The 19314-nt window shown below is 39.5% G+C and overlaps 2 protein-coding genes and 1 long non-coding RNA gene across 4 annotated transcripts in view; 1 reads left to right on the forward strand and 2 right to left on the reverse strand.

Annotated features, from left to right (window-relative positions):
* The first annotated feature begins 4927 nt into the window (after positions 1-4927).
* Positions 4928-9632, forward strand: slc22a6l (solute carrier family 22 member 6, like). The gene is made up of 10 exons (XM_042431637.1): positions 4928-5876; positions 5988-6091; positions 6212-6366; positions 6492-6660; positions 6772-6895; positions 6979-7094; positions 7207-7421; positions 7521-7629; positions 9036-9239; positions 9480-9632. The coding sequence occupies exons 1-10, from the start codon at positions 5472-5474 to the stop codon at positions 9565-9567; spliced, it is 1689 nt and encodes a 562-aa protein (XP_042287571.1). The 5' UTR covers positions 4928-5471; the 3' UTR covers positions 9568-9632.
* Positions 5731-9206, reverse strand: LOC121910412. Its single transcript, XR_006099666.1, has 4 exons — positions 9122-9206; positions 8536-8627; positions 6181-6379; positions 5731-5810 (listed from the first exon to the last, which is right to left on the reverse strand). It is a non-coding gene; the product is annotated as an uncharacterized LOC121910412 (long non-coding RNA).
* A 3217-nt stretch (positions 9633-12849) lies between the features above and the next one.
* The window catches only part of nrg2a (neuregulin 2a), a 75242-nt gene continuing 68777 nt past the window's right edge, over positions 12850-19314 (reverse strand). For both annotated transcript variants that reach the window (XM_042430372.1, XM_042430374.1), the window contains exons 8-11: positions 19155-19278; positions 18872-18999; positions 18442-18663; positions 12850-15201 (exon numbers count right to left, since the gene is read on the reverse strand). In XM_042430372.1, the coding sequence (XP_042286306.1) occupies positions 14547-15201; positions 18442-18663; positions 18872-18999; positions 19155-19278 (1129 nt within the window). In that variant the 3' untranslated portion in view covers positions 12850-14546. The remainder of the gene's footprint in view (positions 15202-18441; positions 18664-18871; positions 19000-19154; positions 19279-19314) is intronic.

Consider the following 19314-nt stretch of genomic DNA (forward strand, 5'->3'; position numbering starts at 1 on the left):
CCTTAAATACAGCAAATAATGGGACGATGTAGAACAGACATAAGTGGGGCGACACTATACAACAAAACCAGAAACTAGGGTAAGGGTGTTTGATAAAGCCATATGACCCCACAGTCCCCCGGATGACAACAGCAGCACGAGACACAGTCCAGCAGCAGACAGGACTTTGGCATGGTGTCCACAGATGCAGCCAGACACACTGAAGTTAATGTTCATGCCAACTGTTATGGACTGTCCCTGATAACAAACAGGGGTTTTGTTGCTGTACAGTTGATCCAGCAACAAACTTTACTCCAAAACAATAATTCACAGTGTCACCCTAAAGAATGGCTACTTTCTAAACACTGCAAATACTGTAAATGCTGGGATCCTGCTATAGCCTATTTCCCATGTTTGGCTGTTAAAACATGCTGTCAAACAAATCTAAATCTATCACTTAGCCATCTAAATAAATGGTATTAAATTATGTATATGATGTTTTGCTGGCACAGATGTTCAGAAAGGTAATCACAACATTTTTCAGAAGTCCCCACTGTGGCCAAGGGCTCCCTTGCAGGTTAATCATTATTGATAACATTCATTTTCTGAACATAATTCATTGTTTATGGTTCTTTGAATTCATTATAAACTTTTAAACATCAGGTGTCGGAGATCTTGAAATCTTTCCAGATGCTGAAAACTACTGGAAACATTCCCATTTGTGCTGGATTTAGAGAGTTATTGAGTGAAAAAATAAGTTCTTTGAGTCGCCTGTTGGAGGAGCTGTTGCTGCCAGAACCAGAGAAGAGGAAGGGAGAAAAGTCTACTGAACCCAGTGAGACACATGTTTCTGTGTCCTGCTGTCTGGATGTGCACCTTATGTGTCTTTGGTGAGAATAAAACATTACAGTTTGTCATGGCACATGCACAATCAGGATGCCCCTCCATTTATTATGACCGAAACCTACAGAAGAAGTACATATTAAGATGGAGATATTTTCACAGGTCAAGTTGTTTTCAAGCCCATGATGACATATAGAGGCTGCACCTAATGATGAACAGTACATCTAAAATACCCTCCGTCAGTTAGGAAGTCAAAAGAGAGCTGGGTCTCAATCACTTCTTAAATGACAAAAGTAACATTTAGCATCAGCCAAAAAGTAGGTTACTGACATTAAACTTCTGGTGTAATGTGGATTCCTAACTTTGGTTTATTCAAGACGCTTACATAATAGAACTGACCCTTTACAGAAAATACAGTTGTCGGAAAAGGCTCTGCTATTTGACCGAGCTCTAAAAGCACCTGAGCAGCAAAGAGGATTCTGCTGAGAAACTAATCCCCCTAATAAACGTATGAACATACTGTACATCTGAGTTAAATCAACAATACAAAAAATAGAGTACTACTGCACATAAGGAGGAGGTTGTTTGCAGCAGCAATCAATGTTGGCATGAGAGTATGAGCAGAATGACAAACGTCAGGTTATATAGCTGTGCTGTACACCAACATGAATATGATTGGATGGTAATAGGCACAAAGCTGTGAATGAGCCAGTGATTGTGAAACATATATGAAACAGCTGAGGGTGACTTCAGTGTGCTGCTTGCATATTTCATCTAACAAAACATGTATAAAGGTAAATGATTGCAAATTCCAGAGAAATAAATATTGACTCTTGAAATGCACTGTCTATATAAATTTCTTGCAAGCATTTTTAAAACTTCTGCATCAAATGAGAACTACTTAATTCACATTATACTTGCGTATAATTTTTGGATTAATATAAAAAAAAGTTATTATTGGACATACCAGACTTTTTGACCTCCACTGCTAGCTGACTAAACTTTTATTTTTCTTGGCTTTGCACTGAGGCAAAAGGTCAAAGTGGTATGTGTTCACCTGTGTTTGTTTCTAACTATTAACAGAGCAAGAGGCACAATGCAAGAGGACATGTAATGTGTGACTGTTGTCAGTGTGATTGCAGTGTTTAACTGTGACTTTACTGGTGTAATAAATTGTAAGATAACTCTTTTTCTTCAGGGTCTGTTTCTGAATTTACGAGCTTAAAGTCCAGACCCACATCAACCAGCTTTAGATAACTGCTGAAGTTTGTTTAAATGGCACCAGGAATGTGAGATTCCTATTCTACACAAGTCTGTAAATGAGTTCTTGAAATTGAGAGCTGAAATTTGACAGAATGTGACTTGAATCTGACTCAAAATGGTTTATGTGGTTTATATCATACCAAACAAGGTTTTTTCACTTCACCACTGTGTCCTGATGAAAGAGGTATAGTGCTGACTTAACACACAGGTTGAGGTTCAGGGCTCCAATGTGTTGGAGGCCCCAGACAGAGAAGAAATAGAAGTGTCAAGCCATACTCACAATAATTAAAAAAATCAAAACGTTGTGGCTGCTGGATCAAAGTAGTCTGCAGCTAAGTAGCCACTTTAGGCATCAGCAGGAGAAAAGATGATCAGTTATTGGTCAACTTACGAGTCTGAATTAAATAAAATTACAGTATTTCGTATTATGGAGGTCTACACTTGTCATTCACCTCAGAGCATGTGATGTTTTAGCCATATTAGTGTTGTGGCTCCAAGGATGCCATTTTCTCCAGAAGATGAATCCCAATGACTAACTTTTCCCCCATGGCCATTGTCAGGGAAAAAGTTTAATTTGTCCAATACTTTGTTTTATGACTAAATACCTGCAAAGCTAATGGCATTCCCATCAACCTCAGCTGTACACTGTGTGTAGTGTTAAGTAGCAAATCTTAGCATGCTAACATGCTATAAATGGTGAACATAAATAAACATACAAACACCAGCATATTAGCATTGTCAGTGTTAGCATGTAGTTTTTGATAACCTCCAGAGGTTTAACTTGAGTTGTTTTTTTTTCTTAATAGCTATTTACAAAACTGAGAGCAACTTTCACTAAAGAACTAAAATGTATCACTAAAATTATGTCATTCTTAGAATTTTGAGTTACCTAAAGACCAAAGTTTCACTCCAGGCTTTAGACATACCAATCCAGGTCTTTGACTTCTGGACTACCTCAAACTGTTCTCTGAGGAGCAGATGTTAGTGGCTAAAATGCTTTGTGAATCACTTTTATTCTCCTCCAAAAATGTAGGAGTTAGGTAAGACTGGCACAGCTCTTATTTCTAAGAGTTTCTCCTAACTGCAAGTTAGATGTTAGTTGAAACAGGCTTGAAACTTTCAACCAGATAGGACAACAGAACATGACTTTTAGCCCAGTCTTATTTACTTTTTAAGTAACATTTGCACAATTTAATGCAAAGTCAGATAGTAAAATGAATTATAAAGTTTTTAAAATGGAATTTCAAATATTTCTGTATTCTAGTATTCACTTTCCCTGCTGGCTGCTCCTTCAGCCATAAAGTTATACTAGTACAATAAGACTCTATTTAACCGGGGCTCCTCCCTAATTCTTCCTCTTTGATAATATGAATGGTGCACATGTCTGTGATCAAACCCATTCAACAGAAGAGACCGAATGAGCGACACAGTGTAATTCCATTGGTGTCACTTTGGTCACCATCAAACCAACCTGATTTCTACCCGCTGGTTGCCTGTACATGCCAGAGCAGATTTCTTAACACTCTGACTCATGAAGCACTTCATGAAAGAGCACCTGGTTACCTCTAACATCCCAATACTCTTGTACGTAAGCTATGTTCTCTTGTTTCTCTTTACTCATTCAAACCCAGAGTGTAATATCAGCAGGATTTAGAGCATTGTCCTTACTTTTGGAAAAAGTTCTTACCTGTTAGATCATCTCCTTTTTGTAAAACATCAAGGCTGGAACTAAAACTGATCTGTTTTCACTCTCTGCAGCCTAAATGGCTGATTTAACATTTTTGTTTGTGTCAACCCTCAGCCTCCACTTTATTGTTTCACTGTTTTCTAAGTTACACTAAAGCCCACAGCCCCCGGGAAGTCTTTCTTTGTATATTTTTCATTTTTCCAAAGTTTTTCATATATTTGTTCAAATACCTGTACTTTTAGGGCCCTCAAACAACAAAACACCCTGAAAGCTTAGGAATTTGAAAGGACAAATCTTTCTCCTATCAAAGTCTCACAGCTGAAAAAACGGAAAGTATTGTTTTGCTTTGGTGCACCTGCAGCTTCATTCAGCCTGACATCTCATGCTGATCATTACACAAGTGCACACATTCCTCAAAACTAATCATCAGGACACACACCAGGCAAAAATGTCTCAGATTTTAGCTACATGCACTCCACTGACCCCATACCCCAACTGTGAAATACAAATAATTATAGAAATACAAATGATTGGAGTGCAGAGACATTAGGCAAATCCTGTAGTTATTTTACTTTTTCCAGCTCTCAGTCAGCATAACCTGACCGTCAGAACATCTGCAACTGCTGCTGATTGAAGTGTCGTCATATAGTCACTTATTGACTGCAAATTCTTGTTTGTAAGACAAAGTGACAGAGGATGAGAAAAGGTCATGGTGTTGAAGTGAACAGTTGAATATTGATCAGAATCTTTTGCAACACTTTGCAACACAGTTTTTCTTTTTCCTTTTCTTTTTCTTTTCTGGTGCATGTTTAACCCAGTAAAGCATCCATGCTTTTTGAACAAATCAAAAAAGGAAACAATTACAGAAAATATTAAAGACATTAACAAAGAAAACTCTAATTGTGAGCTATTTTGGTTGACCTCGCGTGTGTATGCACAGGCTCATTCACACACACAAACACACACATGCATTATACACACACATATTAAGTAACCAATAAAGGGCAGGGTCAGTGTAAAGAGCGAAAAGAGCCGAGCATAGTTATGTGCCCACTCTTGATGCTGGAGCTCACTTGCACTGAAACACTTCAACCAGACATTATTCAGGCACAGCAAGGACTCAGCATTCTACCTCAGTGTTCAGTGAATGAGCTGCTAATACCTCAAGAGGTTATACTGCTCTTCTAATAATCCAAAGTTCAGAAAAGCCGTTGGAATTTGAGAGCCGATTACTCACTTTAACACGCTGCAGCAAAATGACGACTTTTACTTTTGTTTGATTTTTTGGCTTTTTTGAAAGGACCCTCTCTGGAACAGTTTGCTGGGATTTTATTCGAATCAATGGTATCATGTGTTATTTGTTTTAATGAAGGTGCTACACTTCACAAGCCAGCATTCTCTTTGCTTTTGGTACATATTTTGTCAAATGAGAGATGACTAATTCAGCAGGTAAGTGTATCAAATTTGGTATCATTAAAACCAACAAATGCATCAGATAAATATACTTTAGTATATTTAGTGATCACAACTGTATTTCCTTCAATATTTTCGCAGGTACTTATGAAATATTCATCAACTAGAACAAGATATTCCTTTTTTGCACATTGATGAATTTTAAAGGAACCTGCAACAACTACAACAGGATCTAGTGCCATTAACATTAAGTCACCTTGTGGAGTTGCGGTAATACAAAGCTACAATGGCTTTTGGTGACCTCTTAGAGCAGGTGGGTAGCACAGGACGTTTTCAGATCCTGCATGTGACCCTCCTCTGCATACCTGTCCTCATGATGGCCAGTCACAACCTGCTGCAGAACTTTGTGGCCGCCGTGCCCCCTCATTACTGCAGCGCGCACACAAACCTCACTCAGTCCCAGCTGAGCCTGGAGGAAGCGCTGCTAATCACAGTGCCACTAGACCAGAAAGGGAAGCCGCAGAAGTGTCAGCGTTACGTTGCCCCTCAGTGGCACCTCCTGGATAAGAATGGGACCTCCAAGTCAAAAGAGCAGGGAGACACCAGCGATGGTTTTGATGCTGACCTGCAGGGATGCACAGATGGATGGTCCTATAACATGACTGAGATGAGCTCCACAATTATATCTGATGTAGGGCTGCATTTTTCAGACATTTCTTTCAGTCAGCCTTTTCTCAGTCACAGTGCAGATGTTGATATGTTGTCATGTTATGTGTGTTTAACTGTGTTGCATTTTTGTCAGTGGCATTTGGTGTGTGATGTGCGCTCCTTGAAGCAAATGGGACAAACCATCTACATGGGAGGTGTGCTAGTGGGAGCTGTTGTCTTTGGTGGTCTTTCTGACAGGTAACAGTAATCTCATCCTCACTGATTTCAGATTTATAGTACAGTTTTGTGCAAAATTGGATAATGTGATACAGTCTGACCTCACTGACCTAACTATTTGCAAATCCACCTGGCTCCCAGATATGGTCGACGCATCCTCCTGCTCATGTCTAACCTGCTGATGGCAGTGGCTGGGACGTGTGCTGCTTTCTCGGCCTCCTTTCCACTCTTCTGCCTGTTCCGTTTCGGTTGTGGCATGGCTCTGTCTGGCCTGGGGCTCAACACCTTCTCACTCAGTATGTTATTTAGCTGGATAGGGAACAATCAGTGTAAAAGATTTAAAAAAAAAAAGAAAGCCAGATAAAAGAACTGCATAATGATGAATAAAATGTCTCTTGTTCTATGATTCTTTCATTTCCAGTTGTGGAATGGATCCCCACTCGTGTGCGGACTGGTGTGGGGACTCTGACAGGTTACTGTTACACACTGGGACAGTTGATCCTGGCAGTCATAGCCTACTTCATTCGGGACTGGAGGTGGTTAACTTTGACTGTGTCTTTGCCCTTCTATGTCTTCTTCCTCTACTCATGGTAAGATGTCAATGGTTGAGAAAATTACAGATGAATATAATTGTAAAGTCGCAAAGATTTAGTAAAGAAAGATATAATTATTGGACTATAAACAAATGAACTCTCATACAGGTGGTTTCATGAATCTTCAAGATGGTTAGCCCTGAGCAATAAGCCTGACCAAGCCATCGCAAACCTTAAAAGTGTGGCAAAATTTAACGGACGCCGTGAAGAGGGAGACAAAATCGACATTAAAGTAAGGAAATGTAGTGTAATTGTGTTACTGCACCATCTATTTGTCTAAAATGAATTTGAATTGAGAAGACTCTTTGTGTATAGATGCTGCAGGAGTCCATGAAGAAAGAGATGTCCTGTTCGCAGGGTTCCTACTCTGTCTTGGATCTGTTCCGCACACCTACAATGAGGAAGATGACAGTCTGCCTCAGTGCTGTCTGGTATATGTCCTACTTTTGTCATGGAAAAACTCAGTGATAGTTTTTAAGCACCTTTTAAGCACACTGAAATTGCAATAACACCATGCATGCTTTTTCTGAAATACTTATTTAGGTTATCAACGAGCTTTGCCTACTATGGTCTTTCTATGGATCTTCAAAAGTTTGGGGTGAACATCTATTTGATCCAAGTGATCTTTGGAGCAGTTGATATCCCTGCCAAAGTTATTGTAACCGTTTCCATGAGTTTTATTGGACGGCGGCCATCACAATGTGGTGCTCTCATCTTCGCTGGAGTCACCGTTTTGATCAACGTGCTGGTACCTTATGGTATGTTAGAACACATGCATACAAAAAAGTACAATACAGGTACTGTTATACTACACGACAGAAACAATAGAGTGATCTGGATGTTCCACTCTTGTGCAGATAAGCAGACTTTGCGCACATGCCTGGCTGTAGTGGGTAAAGGTTGCCTTGCTGCCTCCTTCAACTGCTGTTACCTTTACTCCGGAGAACTGTACCCAACCATCATTCGGTAAGTCTTATTTGGCAACAAACATGCAAGTGTGAAGTGATTTGTTCAGGAATTTAGTTTATTTTATTACTCAATTTAATATTTCATTTAAGGAATGTAACTCAGTTCATTTTGTTTATTAAGGAAATAAGAATTTAATTTATGAATGAGCCAGATGAGAGTTTCTCTACTGGACTTACATGTTAGCTGGATCATCAGACTGAATTGCTGAACAAATCAGGTGGTGGTTCAGAGATCTGGAGCCAGATTTACAGGTTAGTCTGATGGAGAATTGCAGTTGATTTTAATTTAAAACAAATACATATTTAGGGCTACTTTGTGTTGGATTAGAAATCACTTGTAGGAAATAGTAAAAACTACTATTCTGAGATAAAATTTAATCACAAACTACAGCAGATAAGGGATGTGTGGTGTGTATGTAGTTAGTCTGCAGTTCATTGTACAGACAAACTCTGTGACAGTTAAGCAAATAAAGATCGGAGGGCAAACAGGCAGATAAAGATTAACAGTGTAAAACAGCCACCTTTGACACAGATGACATAAGGGCTAAGCAGTGAAGGATCATATATAGTAAACTGTGCGACCACGTGTCTTTACACAGTTGTTGTAAAAGCGGGATTAATGTTTGCCTTCAAAACAGCCTGAGTTCTTCTAAAAATGCAACCAACAAGGTGCTGGAAACATCACTGAGGGTTGTGGTCCATGTTTATGGGTTTATGCCTCCCCTATCAGCAAGAGGCAGCCAGCTTCAGCTGTTGTAGCTCAGGATAGTCTGGTAAACTCTGTGCTCTGAAATATCCATTTTGTGATCTACATCACTGCTGCACTTGTATTTGAGTGTATTTACACACTTGTGGTCTTGATTTTAACCATGATGTTGACCAAGTATGGCCATTTTTCACTGACCTCTCTTATTGACCCAAGTGCTGCTGACTGCAGGTTTTTGTTTATCATCCCAGGAAACTGCAGGCGCCAAAGTTCCTAAAATGTGGCTTTTTCTGAAAATGACATCAACAAACAAACAATATTAAAGCATCTGACCCATTTAAATGTTTAGTTAAACAGTAACTTTAACTCCTGTGACCCTATCTGTATGCTTCATATATTGCATTGCAGTTGTACGGTTTGCTGCGAATTTTCAGTTTAGGGTTACAAAAAAATGTTGCATTTTCCAGTTTAATTCAATTCAATAATGTCTACGCCTTGAACAATGTTTTCACTAATCAAAGAGAGGCATCTAAACTTCTTTGTGGTGTGAATACGGGGATTTATTTTCAGACTAATTTTTAAAAATAAGTTCACACATGCATTGATACTTTATCAACAGAACCACAATCACTGATTTAAAGGATGAGTGTAGTTATGGCTGCTGGTAAATTTTAATAGTTGTACTTTCTTTCCCTCAGTCAGAATGGCATGGGTTGGGTATCCATGATGGCTCGTGTAGGCGCCATGGTGGCCCCTATGGTGCTTCTCGTTGGTGACTACATACCTTGGCTACCAGGTTTAATTTACGGAGGAGCTCCAATCCTCAGTGGGGTGGCTGCAATATTTCTCCCAGAGACACTTGGTTCACCTCTTCCTGACACAATACAAGATGTGGAGGACAGGTAAGATCAAGTTTCTTCCAGGAGACAGGATGTGTTCCTTTTGCAAAGCTACTTTTATATCCATGACTGTCCCAAAATTAATGTTAGCAAAAGGCAAGTACAGGCATATGGCATATACAGTAAGAAAATAAACTTTTGGAAAGGGTCCTTCTCCACGGTTTACTCAAATAAAAAGCACATACAGTTGAAGAAAGAGAAAAACTGACACATCCATATTTGCATTTTCTATTTTCAACAAAGGGGATCTGGGAGAGGCTCCAAAATTCCACCAAAGGAAGCAATAATCTTGCAAGACACCCAGGCGAATCTCCTGAAGCAGGCTGCCTGAGGGCATCTGTATTGTACTCCTGATGTTTTTGCTGACATGTTAATGGAAATAGAGTGGGTACTGCTTTTTTTCTCTAGCCCGCTTATTGGTTTGATTCCCATAAAGAGTTTATTATGTCGCACAACTGCTGGACAAATGGAGTTGCAATGTTATTTTTGGACAGGTCAATACAGTGAAATTAATAACTGCAAATAATCAGACCTATTTTGTTTTACAGTAGCTTTGAGGACTTTAGCCTAACTTTGGACCAATTATGTTTTATATTTAAAATATCGGTTAAAAATGAATTTCTTTATACATTATAAGCTTTCTACAGGTTAAAGACTGTGCTGTTCTTTCATTGCTATTTTTTTAACTTCTTATTACTTTATACTATACAAACCTGTATTTTTAAACAAGAATGCTTTGTATTTTCATTAAAATCAACATCTATGCATTTATGTCTTTTGTGTCTTTTTTTTTTTTTACAGTCTATTGAACCCAAATATTGTGTTTTCTTATTAAGGTCCCAGTTAAATGTGCAGAATCACTGTCGGCTAAATTAGCTGAAACAGATCAGATGAAGAACCAGCCTGTTCAGGGTGAGAAATTAAGGATTCAAATTTAGATACAGCAAAACATCGCCACCCAATGGGAGACAGAACTACAACAGCAACAGCTAAAATCAGGGAAATTGCTCTGAAACTGTATTTCTATGATTAAACTCTGCTTCTGATAAAAGGACAAGATCTAGTAATAAATAAATAAATAAATGAATAAACTTAACTGATGTTGCTGAAATGATGTTCACTCAACACAACATACTGACGATTACGTATTACATCCCAAGTACTACCACAGTTATAATTTTAAATTACTTTTTAACTTTGTGTTCACATGAAAACCACTGGTTTCCCATTTATATAGTTTACTCTTTAAATATTAAACTTCTGTGTCTCACAGACAGTCTAGCTAATGTCTGCAGGACTTTTAATGGACAGAGTGTGTCATGGGTATCCATTTATGGTCAGTGAATGCATGTGGGGTAAAATTTAATAGGTGGGATGTTTTCACCTCTGAAACATTGTGAAGTAGCATAAAGGGATTGGATATAATTCCCTCTACAGTATGTACAGTGAGTGCTATGAGAAAGACTGCATTGTGTACATGAGCAGTCAGATTTTGCTAAATAATTTCACAAATTAAGTTTATTCTAATTTTTCGTCTTTTCACTTAGTGACCTTTTTTGTGGCTCTGCATTTAATATGGTGAGTAGATTGAATGCTGTAAATTAATAAACAAATATAAAAATGACACCTAATAGTTAATGTAGCGTTTAATATGATAACATTAAGTTGCTTCAATGTCACAATCCTCTTAAAGGTGCATAAAATGAAACTGGAGAAGTACATTAGGCTGAACCCTTAAACAGAGTGATTCTATTATATCTTTAACTGGATATGATACAGAATACCACTTACCCACAATGCAAAGGGTGAACTCTTCTGCTGTGTGCTTTATGGAGCCTGTTCTTATGCCACCATCTAGTGGTGTATCCATGCTAATGCATCTGCTAAACTAAAAAAAATATCTAATTTTTTCATTACTGAAATATCTGTATATGATAAAAACGTATTTCCTCCCCCGTCTAAGATAATATCTGTAGTTCTTACATGATAGAGATTTTAATTTGCTGGAAAAGCTGAGTTACATTCTAAGTATTAGGGCTGCTCCCTCTTATCCAATTGGCTGACCAACTGATTGCTGGAGTAAAGCTTTTTTGTATTAGATGAAATGTCATTTAGTCATTTAGTAATTACTGGGAAATAACAGCAAGATCTCTGGCATCACAATAACATTCACAAATATGCTTACTTTAAGTCTTGTCCTAAGCACTTGATGCTAATACATTTCTTCTGAATCATTATTCTTCTGGGGAAGGACAATAATGTTGTAGAAACATTCAAGATTTTTAAACCAAATCAGCAAATTAGGAAAATAAATCCTGTCTGTAAGTCAGTTAAAAACTTCTTTATTCAAAGGAAACCCGATTGTAAATATCTCTGATATACTTATTTGAACAAATTACTTAACTACGTTCAGGTCTTTCAGTTTAACATGTATGTTTTTATGTGTGAGTGAACCTGTCACTTGACTTGACACTTGACATGTTTCACAGCTCAAAAACATCCAAAACTTGTTTTGTTTTAATTGATAAACCACAGATCATCATATTAAAATATCTCAAAATTAGATTTTCTGTGTGTGTACTCCTGAGATGCGCTGTGTGTCGTGTGCATTTTCCCAGATGAGTCAAACCTTAAGCCAAGAAAGGATGGGTCAAAATGCAGAGCAAAGCTTTTTAACAGAAATAACTACATCGTAAAATGATATGAATAAAGATTTATTTTCTCATATGAACAGGTGGATTCATTTTTCATTTTATTTTACAATCTATGACAATCTCGCATTTTTTTCTTTTTTTTCTAGCATATTTCAGGAATGACATGGGGAAAGGTTCTTTTTTATTGCTGAATGTTAAATGAAATACACTTTCACTGACTGGAAAAGAATTGTCTGCTGCTTTTTTACCATGCACCCATCTAACCTTGACCACAAGGACATGCAGAGGAGAGGTGTTCAAACATTTCAAGCGAGGGTGGGGTTAGGTGGGGTGGGGGGTTGGGGGAGTTTGGAGGGGAGGGGGGGAGGGGAGGGGGGGTGTCATGAAATTAAACAGAGGAGACTGGCAGGACGTGCCTGGTAGCATCTCAACTGGGTGAGAGGACTGGCAAAGTGAAGGGAATATCACATTTAAACTAGAGGAGCACTGTCTTCTTTTGCATTTTTCAGACATACAAAATTAGACCCAGAGGTGAGAAACTCAATGAAATATCTGCAAGTGAGGTGTGACCAAAGACCATTCTCTATAACAATACCACTGTGCATTTACCATAGCAGTTAGAATTGCAGATCAATCTTTTAAAGAGTTTATTTAAACCAATAATCATCTGATAATTCAGCATTCAGCTTGTTTTTTTAAAACGTGGAGTAGAAACATACCAACAGTGATGAAACATCATCAGCTGTCCTCTCTCACTGAGTCACTTTTAATGGGTTTGACATTTCTTGAATTATCTTTTAAATATTTACTTTTTTCCTGCAGTGGAGGACAGAGGGCTTAAATGATTTGGTTTACTTTGAAAATTATTTTCATTTACGGACTAAATTTGAAATGACTAGATCTGTCAACAAGACAAAGCAGTACACAGTACTATTGGAGGAGACACTATTTGGATGCTATTTGACGTTACTGGAAGTGTGCATGTAAAGTGGAGCGCTCTAAACCAAGTGATAAAATGGACACAGTCATTCAATGAACATGTGAACAAGAAAGGCTGACAACTTGATAGATGGCTGCATAATGGCTTTAAAAAATAACTCATGTAAATATGCATTTATATCATGTTATTTCATTCTACACTATAGGCATCACATAGTTTTTTTCACACACAACACACTACAGTCACCTCTTAGAAAATGACGTAATCAAACAGCAAAATAGAAAGTTTGCATATTTTTGCATTGTATGATCCTCCAAAGTTTCACAGCTATTTCACTTATATTGTCTAGCTCGTTCTGCACTGTTCTCCACTGAGCTGCTTCCACTTGGCTTTCCTTCTCTCTGTATGGGAGTGTTCAGGGAACTGGTAGACTGTATGTTAACATTAAGGTCCTCAACATCTGAGAACCTCAGTCTTAGGTAGACCTTAAGTTGAGGAAGAGGGTTTAAGGTGAAGGGGGAGGGGGCGGGGGGCATGTGGAAATCCTGAGACACTGTGTGGCCTTTTTAACACCAGCCACAAAAACAGAATGGACACAGAAGGATGATGAGGCATGGGATTAGGGTCGGAGTTGAGTGAAAACAGATGCAATCTTCTTGTTTTGCCATCACCTTCGATGGCAGGGGTCACCCTGTGCCAAGTGGCTCAGTGTTTGTCGGCCTCATAACAGACTGACATGAGGAAAGCCTGCTGAGAAATAAAAGGGACTTAACTGGGGCAGACTGGGAGGGGGCAGAATAGCTGTAAACACATCAAGCAATGACCTGCATGACATACAACCCTACAGCAGCTTCACCTGTCCACCTACACTGGGGGGGGGGGGCTGTTCTGATAAAGCACTATTCTGTGAACTTCTCATACGCTCTTCTGTCAGCTCTGCTGAGACACCAGTAGACCCACACATTTGATGTTACCACAACAAACAATGAAATTCATCTAACAATCACAAATACATGCAAGCAAACTGACATGCGTGCACGCACACACACAGAGGCATTTACACCCGCGCACACACACACACACACACACACACACACACACAAACCACACAGTCTCTCATTGTCTCTCTCTCTCTCTTTCTCTCTCCGTAGACATTAGTAAGAGGGCAAAGAGGATCTACATTGTATTTATCAGGCGTTCTATTCGATCCCAAATCATAAACCCTACAGGCGAATTATATCAATGTAAACATACACTTTATGTTGAAGTGGTTTATATTGCGTGATATGGAAGGGGTTATGTTCCAGTGGGGCTAGACTCCTCAAAGAATGCAACTTGGAAAGAAAGTAAAATAGGAAACCAGAGAGGAAAAAAAAACATAAATGTGTATAAAAAATGAGGCGTCCATATAAGAAAGGCTACAAAAACCTCCACTGGCCCTCTGGCATCGGCATACAGCAAAAGGCACCACAATATTACTCTATTTTTTACGTTGTGAAAAAACTGGCACATCTTTTTATGCTGTAAATCAAAATGTACATATAAATAGAGTTTTCCCTATAAAAAAGTCTTTGCTGTTAACTAGTAGACAACTTTTGCTAAAATGAAAATAAATATTTCATTTGTTTAGAATATCTGTCAGTTATATAAAATAAAAATATTTCTTATAGATGCAGGTCTATACTATATTGATTTTTGTTGGTTCATTTTCACTCTTTAATGGGGTGTATTGTCCGGTTTGGAGCGTGAGTGTGTAAGTCTTGTATGCATGTTCCCATGCCCACTGTGCCGCCCCGATGAGTGAGAAGTCCGACTGTCCACCGGCCTGTAGATGGTGGAGGGCTCGGCATTCATGTTCTGCATACTGAGGAAGGGCGTGCTCTCACCGTCCTCCTCTGACTCACTATCTGTTAGGCAGCTTCGAGACCCATAGTCCCGAGATGCCTCATATCCACGTGGGGCCACATGGCCATTCAGTCTGGATCTCCGCCAGCGCCGGCTACCAGTTCCACTGGACCCACTTCTCTTTGGTTGCTCCCGAGAGGAGAGATACTCCTGGGTGGTCTCATAGTCTTCGTCCTCAGCCAGCCGGTAGGGGCTGGAAGGCAGGCTGCCCCTGCTGTCATTTAGATAGGTACGACGCTGCTGCCGGTAGGGCTCCTGGCACTGGGCATCGTGTAGGGGCACCTGGTAGCGGCGCAGCAGAGGCTGGTCATCCTCCAGAGGGTAAGGGTTGTGGACAGCAGGAGGGAGAGACATGGCATGGCTGGCATTGGGGGATGTGATCTGGAAGGTAGGCACCTGCGGGGGCAATGAGTAATGGAAATCCACTGGCGAGAGGCGGGCTGGTGTCGTCAGGGCTGACACGTATCTGTTGTAAATACAGAAGGGAGGAAATAATTAAGTAGAGAAGAGCAAAGAACAAAAATGAGAGAGAGGATTGCACCAAAAGCATGTTGAATGTTTCATAGACGTTCTGTTAACTGAATAAATATTACACTTTAAGTGCCAGATTACAGGCACTTAAATGTTCAATGTGGAGAAAAGTAGTTTTTCATTTAGTTAAGAATGTCATTTGAGCAGAATTGCTGTAAGGTAGGTTGTACCCTTGGCATGGTGCATTTTTACAGTGTTTCCTAACCACTTAAATACAGCACTTTCAATCGCAGTAATGATCGTTGCAGAATTGAATCTAATGTTATTTTGTGTTAGTATACTTTATTTGCTACTCTGGTACTATTCAAGACAGGTTGTCTTCCTGTCTGTGGAAATGAAGTTTCTCTAATGGGAGGCTCAAGTCATCAATGGCAAAAGTTTCCTGTGGTGTCCTCCAGGGATCCACTACTTTTAATGTCTAGTATCTGTTCTTACAATACACGTAAGAGTGAAACTATTGTGCCCATTAATGTTGTTGCTCAAGTTCCTCCAACTATTTGGGCCTGATACAAATAAACTCCAACTCAAACCTAAACAGACACGTTCCGACTGTGGTGCTGTCATTCATTGTTCAGACAGTCTGTTCACAACAGACTATCTGAATTACAGCTCATCTAAACTCCACTGAGTTTTGATTTTTGTTGACAACATTTGCATCACTTCTTGGAATATCACTTGGCTATATCTGAGCTTCTCAAGCATTTTAAGCCAAAGTGAAACTGATGTTCTCAGGCAGAGGCAGCTGTTTTGGCCCTCCGTCAGAATAAACTGTCTTCCTCTGCAACCCTAGGCTCTGGACCAACCTGCCCAACAAGATCGCCCAGCAAACCATGTGTTCTACTTTATTTTAAGTCTGGATTTGATCTAATCTTTTGTAGTGTGTTAGCCTCACACTCAGTTCCCATGATTGTCATTTTCCCATCCATTCTTCATCTAAACTTAAATCCAATTTGCCCAAATTTGCATTGTAAAAACATCAGAAGCTTACAGTATAGATGCTAGACACATGTTCTTCTACATATCATAAACCAACTAAACATTCATGTCAATACATTTGGAAGGCAACTTGATATAATTACATATCACTGATGGTGAATCACTGTGGATCAGAGTCTTTGGAGTGTCTGTTTATTGCCTTTAGCAAACTACACCAAGCCGTGTGAGACACTAGCCTGAGATATTCCCACAACACTGCTGATTCAGCTGATGCAGAGGCTGTCGCCTTGATGGAAGAGGTGCTTGTTGCCTGGGATGACTCTGTGGGGATTTTGGTTATGCAATCTGGCTATGCATAGCAATTCAATGGCCAAGGCCCTATTCATGCACACATACCTACTGTAAGCTGATATTGTTGATACTTTAAGAACTGAAGCACATCCAAGGCAAGACATATCTTGTTAGGGTAGTTGCTGATGTTTTATAAGGCACTGGTCATTTGCTTCAAATACTATTTATTCAGATGACATTTGTTAGCACTGTATATTTCTTTTCCAGGTTCTTGGGACTCAAGTTGGTGGCATATTTCCACTTTTTGTCTGTGAAGAGGAAAGAAGGCACCACTCCTGTGCACATTTCTCAGGATATTGGGGCTTTGTACTTGTACAATTGTTTTCTATGACAAACCTGTGCAAAAAAATTAAATTGAGAAGATGACCACTTTTTTGTTTGTTAGAAAATAATGTCAGTTAAAGGTGTCTGCTTTATGGCCACCTTGGTTCCCTCTGAGATTTTGAGATTTGAATATCATCCTGTCCTATCCACTGAAGCTTACTATATGTGGTTTCCTTGTGCACTTTGTCCTCAAGCAGACTTGCTCTACCTAACTAGTTGCTTCTTCAAAAGAAAGTGTGCTATTACAAAAAAATCAAACTAACTGTTTTCATCGGTGTTTTGTTGAAGCTTGAATATACTAATTCAGGCCATGAGTGACATTGAGTATGACTGAAGAGAAAGCATGTGGAAGACCTGAATGCACATTTGAATCAAGTGCGTATGAACTGTTACGCTCTAGTTAATGTTGAAGAAAAGTCCAAAGTTTTGGGAAATATGCTTGTTTGCCTTCTTACCCAGTCACATGAAAAGATTGATCTATCTGTGCCTCCAGTGCAAAAATAGATGCAGGATAAATATAGATATCTTTGGAGTTGTTGAAAGGCATATTTCCTCACTTCTGACAGACAGAGCAAACTGCTTCTTCCTGCTTCTACCCTACAGTATGTGCTAATCTGGCTTTATAAAATTATGGACCTACAGTATCTCTGTGACACAAAGATGAAATGGACATCTTCTTAAGTGACTCTGGCCAAGATGGTAAACAAGTGTATTTCCCAAAATGTCACACTGTTTCATAACCTCTTAACATCCACCTTTTTTTTTTTTAAATTTTCACCCATTTGGCATATCCAAATGGAAAAGCTTGTAACAGAAGAACTGTAAGGCCAAAATGCATGTATTAGGCTTCATTTGAAAGGTAACGTCTTTTAGTTTCTGAAAATATGATTGTTTAGCATGTGGCTAAAACGCAACCAAAAGTACATCAGTTCAAATATGGCTCAAAAAAGTGTTTTTAGTCATTTCGTCTATAATGAGTCATATTTGAATAACAATAAATACGACATGCTTTATGCCAGAACTATGCAAATCACCTACCTACCTTTTACATCTTGTCAACCACACCTGTATAAAGTTCGAGACCTCTAGGCCTAATCTTATGGGAGCTAGGGAGTTTTTTAGTTTATGATGTCACTGGTGTCCCAAAACCTCTCCGAAACATCTCCAAGTAGCCAAATTGTGCTAATTGCTTTCACTCATTACTGCGTGATGCTAAGCCACTTACAATTGGCTTAAGCGGGTCACTGGCGACCCGGTGGATGTTAAGAGGTTAAAGGATATTATAGGGAACATTTTAGATAATCAGAATTACATACTGACTTGGGATTAATGTTACAGTTGCTGTATGCACGGAGTTCCCATTGAAATAAACACTGTTTCTCACTCTTGCCTACCTTAGCGTATCTCATCATCATGCCTGCTGTGTGTCATTTTCCACTGAGTCTCTCAGAGTGCCCTGACTGGCCTCTCGAGGCTGAGAGAGAACCAGCAGAGAGAGGAAACTTCTCAAAATGTTCACGACAAACCCAGTGCCATATCAGCCACGCAGGCGTTATTTACCCACCTGTCGCTGTGTGGAGAGTCTCCCAGCGAGTCAAAGGAGTCCCCGTATTGTAGGCCCGGCCGATGGGGGTCAGAGTAACCACAGTGTGCAGCGCGCCGGGCCCGTGCCTCCATGCACGCAGGACTGCTGCATTTACTGGTCCCCACGGATGATGACATCATTCCCGGCGAGTCAGAGAGGATACTGTCAGAATGTTCCAGGCTCCATGTCCGTTCCTCATGTCTGACAAATAAAAAAAGGTGTCAACACGCACACACCCCAAGCATGTCCCAGTGTGTTGATGTATGCAATCAATGTATCTGTTTTATTCATTAACAAAATTAACGATTTGGCTTGTTGTCAGAGTCTGTATATTATATAGAATGATGATGTTAATATCCTCAATGATGTATGATGGGAAAAACACATGTCATGTATGGTGCGTGCTTACCTGTGAGTTGATGAATGGGCTCGTGTGGAAGAGTTGTGAGATCTGGAAGAGGCATGGCTGGCAGGGAACGATCCCTCTGTTGCAGGCCGTATGACTCGTTCAGTTGCAGGGACATTCTTTGATATGTACTGTGTCCAAAAAATGGATTTGGCAGGTGGTGAGATTTGAAAAAAAAGAAAAAAAGAAAAGAGGAGCTTTGATTACATAACCACGCATGAAATCATTTGGAGTACATATGTGTGTGTAAACTTTAATAATGTTAGGAATCCATTCAGAAACTCACATCTACCATAGGGATTTCCTCTGGTCCTGGTCCTGGGTGATTGGGTCCGTTAGCTAAGTTTCGATTGGGGTGTTCTGGACACATGTTTTGTCGCAGATGATTGTGCATCTTCTTTCTTTGTTTCCTGTTGAGCAAATCTTGGTCACTCTCTTTCTTTTTT

The sequence above is a fragment of the Thunnus maccoyii genome, chromosome 13 (genome assembly GCF_910596095.1).
Source record: "Thunnus maccoyii chromosome 13, fThuMac1.1, whole genome shotgun sequence".
Lineage (NCBI taxonomy): Eukaryota > Metazoa > Chordata > Actinopteri > Scombriformes > Scombridae > Thunnus > Thunnus maccoyii.

Bases quoted from the DNA above. Each gene is read 5' to 3' on its own strand.
- slc22a6l (XM_042431637.1), top strand. From the start codon at position 5,472: ATGGCTTTTGGTGACCTCTTAGAGCAGGTGGGTAGCACAGGACGTTTT. The intron at 6,092-6,211 runs GTAACAGTAATC...CCTGGCTCCCAG, and splicing joins TTTGGTGGTCTTTCTGACAG to ATATGGTCGACGCATCCTCC. The intron at 6,661-6,771 runs GTAAGATGTCAA...ACTCTCATACAG, and splicing joins GTCTTCTTCCTCTACTCATG to GTGGTTTCATGAATCTTCAA.